This window comes from Urocampus carinirostris, chromosome 9, assembly GCF_059441175.1.
Source record: "Urocampus carinirostris isolate Australia breed hairy pipefish chromosome 9, RoL_Ucar_1.0, whole genome shotgun sequence".
In the NCBI taxonomy this organism is placed as follows: domain Eukaryota; kingdom Metazoa; phylum Chordata; class Actinopteri; order Syngnathiformes; family Syngnathidae; genus Urocampus; species Urocampus carinirostris.
The window spans coordinates 42,207,916-42,216,433 of record NC_142357.1 but is presented as its reverse complement, the minus strand read 5'-3'; the positions used below and the strand labels follow the sequence as shown (position 1 = coordinate 42,216,433).

At 40.6% G+C, this 8,518-nt stretch overlaps 1 protein-coding gene across 2 annotated transcripts; it reads right to left on the bottom strand.

Annotated features, from left to right (window-relative positions):
• Positions 1 to 1,058: 1,058 nt before the first annotated feature.
• ran (RAN, member RAS oncogene family) lies at positions 1,059 to 5,796 on the bottom strand. Of its 2 annotated transcripts, none has more exons than XM_088343940.1 (7): positions 5,699 to 5,796; positions 4,095 to 4,142; positions 3,929 to 4,013; positions 2,894 to 3,019; positions 2,625 to 2,812; positions 1,660 to 1,830; positions 1,059 to 1,585 (listed from the first exon to the last, which is right to left on the bottom strand). In XM_088343940.1, the coding sequence occupies exons 2-7, from the start codon at positions 4,128 to 4,130 to the stop codon at positions 1,541 to 1,543; spliced, it is 651 nt and encodes a 216-aa protein (XP_088200066.1). In that variant the 5' UTR covers positions 4,131 to 4,142; positions 5,699 to 5,796; the 3' UTR covers positions 1,059 to 1,540. The 2 variants fall into 2 exon arrangements, with proteins under 2 accessions (XP_088200066.1, XP_088200067.1); XM_088343941.1 differs by having other exon boundaries at positions 5,645 to 5,742.
• Positions 5,797 to 8,518: the final 2,722 nt, after the last annotated feature.

Genomic DNA, 8,518 nt, shown 5'->3' with positions numbered 1-8,518 from the left:
AAATGTAACGTTATTGTAAAGTAATGCGTTTTTTCGCTGGGATGTAACCGCGCCCAGAACCACGGTGCGTTCAGGTGACTTGGGAGGAATGAAAACCAGGGAGAAATTGGATTGAAGTTAAGATATTTTATTTGTAATTTCAAAATGGTGCCCTGCGTACTCCAAACTCCATTTCGTAACTTTATTCCTTCTTTCTTATCTTCTTGCTCACTCATGGGTAAAATAAATATCTTATTTTAATATTTGTATACATTTTGTCGTATTTTTGTATATAATGGTGTTCTTAAAGGGACACTAATATTTGCCCACTAGATGTCAGTGCATTATTAAGCGATTGAAAACAAGTGCTAAAAAGCATAATACAAAATACTTCAAGTGACCAAACGGTTTCATTTTTCTTCTCATTTCTTAAAGAAAAAACAAAAAAAGAAAAATACCTCAAAAAGACAACAGGAGCAAAAAAGGGGAAAGAACAAAATGAAGACAAAAAGAGCATGGGGAAATACAGTGAATAGGAAATAAAAACAGAAGAGGCAAATAAAAGGAAAATAGGGAGAAAATTTAAATAAGAAAAAACATGTTCCTCATGCATTGGACGATGTTTTTAATCGCTCATTCTGTAAAAACTTGGCATATTTTGTGCCTACGTCTAAAGAATATATTATATGCAATTTATTTTGTCAAATGTCGGCGTAACCATAACTAGTTGCTGTGACACATGGACTCATCACACACCAGAATTATGTGAAAAATGGTTGAAATTAAAATATACCCAACCATCAAAATTAAGAACTTCAGAGAAACTTACAATGACCCATTTGTAGTGGGTTCATTTCAGATAGACAGACATTGGCGACTTAATTTATGGGATTCGGGTACTGGCAAGCTACTTTGACATTGTGAGTCCTCTCGCATTTGTCCACAAATGTAGAATAGGTTTTGAGTGGACATGCGAATTTTTTTTAAGTTTTTGTAGATTCTTAGTCCCAGAGACGTTCAATTACGTAACAAATATTGTATCAAGACTGCCCTCTGCTGGTCACAAGAAGCACCACACCTTCTACTTTTCTTTTTTATTTTAGTTAAGAGGAGACAAGGTGATGCCAACAGAATACATCTTCCGCACTTTTAATTTCCTACAAAATAAAACTGAGGCAATACCGGACTTCTTTCCCAAAAGTGTTAACGGCCCACTCAATTCTCACCAGGGTTCGAGTACATCTTTATTGAAATTTCCTCCCCCTTAGCACTTCCAACACACCGTTCGGTAACGTCGCGAGCACTGCGTCGAGTCAGAGAAGCGTGTCCAGATGCTGATGAGACTAAGGTGGAGGGTGTCTATACATTGAAATAGAACAGCAACGTTGTCCAAAAAGAATTGGGGTTGTTTTCTCCAAAATGCGCCTTAAAACAAAAGTTCCAAAAATAATATTTAAAAAAAAAAAAAAAAATCTGAAAGGTTTTACAGTTATGGGGCAAAATTCCAACGAGTCGACTTTCACAGAGGGGGAAAGGAGAGGAGAGCTGGCCGGGGAGCAGGTTAAAGGTCGTCGTCTTCGTCTGGGAGTGCCGTATTCGATGCCACCTGCGCCGAAAGGTACGAGGGTAAGTATAATCATCGGGGCTACGAAAAAAAATCAAGTGTTTTGTCCCACTTACATGAAGCTCCAGCTCGTATTTTGCAGCCATGGCAGGGTCCATGGTGACCTCTGGTGGGGCGAGAGCCGGCATTTCCACAAATTCCATGTTAGGATCGCCTGCCAGTTTCTTTGCTAACCACAGGAAGGGTTTCTCAAAGTTGTAGTTGCTCTTGGCCGAAATATCGTAGTACTGGAAAGAGAGGAGTCGGAATTTCAAGAGTACAGTGGCTATCCGGGATACGACCCCTACTTAGTCTTTTCCACTATACAGTGGCAGTTTATACATCTAACACAAATACGTGAGCCTGTAAAAAAGGCCTGTCCTTGGGTTTTAGTAAAAATAGTCTGTAATAACCTGTGAAGCCCTTTGCGATTAAGGGCTATACAAATAAAAATGACTTGACTAGTACACACACGGAACAGGATCCCGGCGATAAACAAGGGATTAACATGTCGTATATTTTCACTGCATTTATTAACTAATGGTCCTATAGCTTGAAGTGATGCTAAAGGGAGAAGCAAAATTATGGGAACTCGGCTCGAGAAGATTAAGAAAAATGTAGAGGCCATACAAATGGCCAAAGTCTCAAGTTGCATGGCCTTAACCAGTTGTCGACTAGGGTCATTATAAATAACCGGGCTACCTAAGGACATGACAAATAAGTTTGGTTTTTATTACACATCCATGCACAACTCCACTTAAGTCAAAAAGTCAAGTACTGTTTATTCGTATAGCCCTTAATCACAAAGAGTCTCAAAGGGCTGCATAGATCAAAAACTATTGCAAACTACAGACTATTATGACAATCTATTTCTACGTAGGAAAGTACTACTTTCCTAACGGTTTTATCCGGGAGTGCCAGGGCTTCAGAATGCATTAGCTTTGCATTACAACGGGTTCCTATCGCCAACTATCCATAAATTGAACTCTGTGCTCCCGGACTCATAAAGGTCGTCATACCCCAGGTCTTCCGTATTTCTTACCTGGAGATTCTTCTTGCGGTGAAAGACGATGCTTTTGGCTTTGACTTTCCTGTCTTTGATGTCGACTTTGTTCCCGCAGAGCACGATGGGAATGTTTTCGCACACGCGCACCAGGTCGCGATGCCAATTGGGCACGTTCTTGTACGTGACTCGGGAAGTGACGTCAAACATGATGATGGCGCACTGGGCTGGAAGCAAAGGAGAGGGGCATCTTTAAAATGTAGTTTTTCTTCATCTGGTTTCAATGGCATGTCAAGAACGACACTCACCTTGGATGTAGTAGCCATCTCTCAGGCCCCCAAACTTCTCCTGCCCAGCAGTGTCCCAAACGTTGAACTTGATGGCTCCTCTATTAGTGTGAAAAGTCACCGGGTGCACTTCCACGCCCAAAGTAGCTACGAGGGAAAAGATTGAGATTCTTATTAAAGATTGAACTGGCTATATATAGACAACACCTACAGGAGTGCCTCTGATATGTCACCACAAAACAAAATACATTTGAAAAATGTACCACCTCGCCATCAGAACATATATTAAAATAAAACGATTTGGATACTAAAAAATCAGTCTTCTACAACAGTACTGATGGGCTTCTCTGTTCAAATACCTGAAGCGTGTGCAGAGTAATTTATAAGAGTGGTTCATAAATTGCGAGCCGTGGAGCGTGTGTACCACATGACCGATTCAGAAAAGGACGCGCCTTAATTCAACCCGAGTGTAAAAACCTTCAATGAGTCAAATAAAAACGAATAAGCACTTTATTGCACAATTTCACCCAGGATTGATAAAATGCGGGGATTTTTCTCATTTTTAAGTGTCAAGACAACCCAGTAGTAGTTGAAATCTAACTTCATGCAAATCACAAACCCTAAAAACTCCATATTTTTGAAATATCATAATGGCAAAAGGACCGAAACTGCAGGTTTTGCATTAAAAACAAGCCTGGTCTTATTTATATACCAAACCAAACTCCTGACTTATTGTGACTCATTTTGTGATCTGCAACGCTCCCGTGTTTGAAAACACGAGGCAATGCATTTAAGTGTCATTGAATATGTTCTATTATGATAATATTTCAAGGAGATGGGTTGCATTACTACAGGTTGTAAAAAATGATTAACCATGTAGATTTTTTCCAGTTTCTTCCAGAGTTTACAGATCAGTAGTTTTGCCCTCTCATCCACCCCTACTGCCAATTAATACCCCATAAATAGAAATCCAATGATCCAAATTAAGCAAACGGCAATGTAACAAGCGCCCCCTGTATTTCACACAAACAAAAGTCTTCCTTCAACAGTACTCACCAACATACTTCTTTTCAAACTCTCCTGTAATATGTCTCTTCACAAAAGTCGTTTTACCAGTGCCTCCATCACCCACAAGCACAAGCTGTGGAAAAAAAAAGCAGCTTAATTTGGAATGAATTGCACTTACATAGCATGAAAACAAAAAAAAAAAGACTAAACAAACCTTGAATGTAGCAGCAGCATTTTCTTCCAGAGACATGTCTGCAGAGAACTGAAAAACCGAGGAGGCATTGTGAGCATTACTAGACAAAAGGCAAGTTATGAATGTTCCATGTACAAAAATATATAATACAGTACACCAGAAAATAAATTAGCCAATTATGCATTTATACGTCACTTTATCTAAGCCGTTGACAGATATTGACTGGCTTAACAGCTTAATGTCCATCAGAAAATAGTAAAGTATGGTTAGTAGCCCAATTCTGAAAAATAAAATTATTATAAGCAACTAGGCGCCTTGCATGGCTGACTCCCTATTGGCGGGTGAATGGGTGAGTGTGAAGAAGATTGTAAAGCATTTTGAGAAGTCTTCATTGACTTGAAAAGCGGGATAAATGCAGACCATTTACCATTTATTTTTGTCTCTAAACATTTATGAGCCTGTGCCATGTTTTTCTGGTATTGGATAATACGAGGGGAAAATTGGAGGTTATGCTAGGACAAAATACTTTAAATAAAATAAGGACGTGGTGCCTGAGTGTGCAGTTTTTAAAAAAGTAGAACAGGCCTTGACAAAGATACAGGCTGAGTGTCTTAGAGGCGGCAGCAGCTCAGGAGGTAGAGCACTCGTCTTGGGATCAAGGGATCCCAGTTCGAATCCCGGCTCGTCCGCGTTACATGACGAAGTGTCCTTGGGTAAGACACTGAACCCCCAATAAGCAGGTTAGCGCCTTACATGGCTGCAAGGTCACTATTGGGAAATGTGGAGCACATTGTAAAGCGCTTTGGAAAGTCATTGACTTGAAAAGCGCTATATAAATGCAGATCGTTTCATTAGTTGTGTCAGAATTTTAACTGCGATTATAAAAATATATTACATATAAAGTTAACTTTATTGCTTAAATCGGAGGTGAAATCTGGTGTCCATGACTACAGATATTGTAATCAAATCAAAATAAGATCGTCTGCCTTTTGTGATCAAGTCAGACTGAACATTCGTAGTCATAATTCGAATATATTTTTGGATTTTCTTCAATTGAAGACGCTCCGGAAATGACGCCTTTGTGCGCTATATTTCTAGCATGTTCCACGCCGGCCTGGCTAACTTTCAGTATGCGCAATTGTTAAAATCCGACATCAACATTGGAATTTAAAAGCGATCGAAAACACTAGCGATTACTAGCAAACACGCACATCGATTACTAGTATTACGACACATGCGCACTTATAAAGAACAATTGAAGAAACCAAGAAGCGAAAAGCAGAGATATGACTCTAATTAGCTCACACTGCAATAACTTATGACAATTATAGTCCCCCGGTGGTGTTATTTTTCATATAAATGATAGTTTTTGTTGTGAAATAAAAGCGAAGAAAACGCGAATGTAAGAAACGTTTGTTAGCGCGTTAGCAGGCAGCATGGGCGCCATTCTTTGACGCCATGCTAACCCGGCTAGCCGTTACACAAACGGCTAGCTTCAATTCTTCGGCCCGTATGCGTTTATTTCAACACCCGCGTTTATTTTAGACATTAAATTATATAAAATAAGTTACTATTTAAGGGTTGGACGACGGGGCGGCCTGGAGCGGAGGAGAGGGCAGACTCACCAGTGGCGCTGCGAAGCGAGGAAAGAGTAAATGGCTGCGGACGCGGGAGATTTCTGTTTCCGCCCTTATCACGTGACCCAGCAGGCCCTAGAAGCAGTTTGCGCCGGTTCCCGTGACGTCATCGTCTTTTGTTTTGTGACTTCATAGTGAAGTTCGTTTTTGGTGACGCAGTTTAGACCCGATTCGAAACAATTCGTCTAAATGTAGTTAAAAGTTTTCAATGTATATATTTTCTAAAACGTTTACTTCTTATCTAGAATATTATTTTGACTTGTTTACCTGACCTGACTGCCCATTTTGCACATCTGGTTAGCTGCTCCTCTTGCACTCTTTGCACTACTGTATAATACTATACATAGCTATAATTATTTAGCATATTATTAGTACTTCAATATTCTAACTCAGTACATTTATTTATATTTGTACATTCAAGGAAACTGTACGGGTCAGATGTATCGACATTTCGTTCTGTAGACACGTGTACAAGAATGACAATAAAGTATATCTGAATCTGAAAAATACTTTATTGTAATTGTCACTCCCACCTCTTATTCATCCATCCATGATCTGCACTGCTTATCCTCAGTAGGGTCACGGGGGTGCTGGAGCCCATCCCAGTCATCTTCAGGCAGTGGGCAGGGGACACCCTCAACTGGTTGCCAGCCAGTCGCAGGACACACAGGGACAGACAATTCGCTCGCTCATTCACACCTAGGGACAATTTGGACCGGCCATTTAACCTGACATGCATGTTTTTGGAATGTGGGAGGAAACCGGAGTGCCCGGAGGAAACCCACGCAAGCACAGGTAGAACATGCAAACTCCGCACAGGAAGGTTGGTAGCTGGATTTGAACCCATGACCTCAGAACTGTGCCGCACACATGCCAACCACCGTGCCGCCGTGGTGCCCACCTCTTATCGTTTGTAATATTTTGGAATATTTGGATGTCAAGTGACACTGAAGGATAAATAAAGCTTTATTTACACAAAGAAGCCAGGAGCCTACGGCCAAGTGGCTGACATGTGGCTCGAGAAGGAAACCGTGGGAAAAAGTCAAAAAGGCTGGAATAGCAGAACTTTGAATGTTTGTTTGCATGACCAGCTTTGGAAGACAAGTGAAACTGAAGGACGAAACGGGAGCCGCTAACAAGAGCAATAGCAGCGAGCCAAAGCCTGCAACCAAGTGGCTGACATGATGGCAAGGGAAGAAAACCATGGAAAAAAAAAATGTATGCCTGAATCACAGAACCTGTCAATGTTTGCTTACATGACCAGCTGTAGAAAGCAAGCGGCACTGAAGGACGAAACAGGGGCAGCCCAAAATAACAATAGCCAGGAGCCTTATCCTACAGCAAAGAGGTGAACATTAGTGGCTAAAGAAGGAATCAGTGGATTTAAGAGTGCCAGAATCCTCAATGATGGTATTTAGTGACTTTCACTTGCATGAGCAGCAATGGAAGGTGAGTGACACTGAAACACGAAGCATCACAAAACAGCTAACAATGACCAACGCAGCAATCCCAAACCTGCAGACCAGTGTCTAACATGAGTGGTTAGAGAAGGAAAAAGTAGAAAAAAAGTAGTTGAAGATGCTTTAATCACGGAACTCTTCAACATCCGCTTGCATGACCAGCAGTGGAAATAGAGTGATACTCAAGGATGAAGCTGTCTTTATTTACAGAGCAGCTAACAATAAAAATAGCTGCTAGTGGCAAGCCAGAGCATGAGACCAAGAGGCTAACACAGGTGGCTAGAGAAGAAAACAGTAGAAAATAAGTTCCTGAGTGATAATACTCAGTGACATTCATGTGTGAGTTTTAAACTCATGAAGTATATAGTTTGGAAAAATATATCTATAAATATATAATCATAAAATAAGTAATGTTAATGATAATTATCACTTTAATTCATTGTAATATATATTGTAATATTTAGGACAGTTGTTGCCAAGTTTTTGTAACTGAAAGCCACTTTGTACTGTGCTGTTTGGTCTTCGCTCAAAAAAGTGTGCTCCATTGATGCGTCCATTAATTAAAAGGTGTGCTTTTATGTGGCTTGTCCGAAGCATGGACTTACACTATATACATATGGATACAACTGTTACATTTACTAAATAGATGCATACACATGCGACATTTTTGCCGAATAGGCCGAGAATAAAACTCAAATGTTTAGTAAGTTAGCAGACGTTTGCGTGTAGCATTTGTCTTTGAACTACAAGTCCCATGGTGCTTTGCTGCTTCAAAATAACCCGGATGAGGGAAACTTTGCACATCGGATTTCTTGTCCGAGTTAGCGGAAATTCACTTAATACAGGTTATTATGGAATGGATAAACTGTGAATATAATGCTTCACATTTTCACTCCATACTGAAGGATTTTATACATTTGACTATAAAGGATTTTATACGATCGAATACAAATTACATTTAATGCAAAAGATATTCACTGGCTGGGCTGTGGTGCGAGTTCAGGGCAAATTTTGTTTACAGGAACGGCAGGAATGGGACGTAAGGCTGATAAGATAATCAGCACATCCAGACGCTGTTGACGCAGAAAGGCCCTGATGACGTAGAAACGCTCGGTGTTGTTTTGAGTATTCCAGACATCACGACGCTCTTCGACGAGATGGTGAAGCCCAGGGGGGGGGGCTTCCTTGGCACGCCCATGGGAGGAGCCAGCACCCCATTTTGCGGGGAGTAGATGGCCAATAGGAGAGAGCTAAAGGACTTGAGAAAAAGGCTTCCCACAGACACCAACGACACTAATTCGGGCCGTTTTTGATGGAGTACACTTAGTTAAATTGTTAATGAAATTAA

Bases quoted from the DNA above. Each gene is read 5' to 3' on its own strand.
- ran (XM_088343940.1), bottom strand. From the start codon at position 4,130: ATGTCTCTGGAAGAAAATGCTGCTGCTACATTCAAG. The intron at 4,014-4,094 runs GTTTGTTTAGTC...TTTTTTCCACAG, and splicing joins ATGCTGCTGCTACATTCAAG to CTTGTGCTTGTGGGTGATGG. The intron at 3,020-3,928 runs GTGAGTACTGTT...TTTCCCTCGTAG, and splicing joins GTTTGAAAAGAAGTATGTTG to CTACTTTGGGCGTGGAAGTG.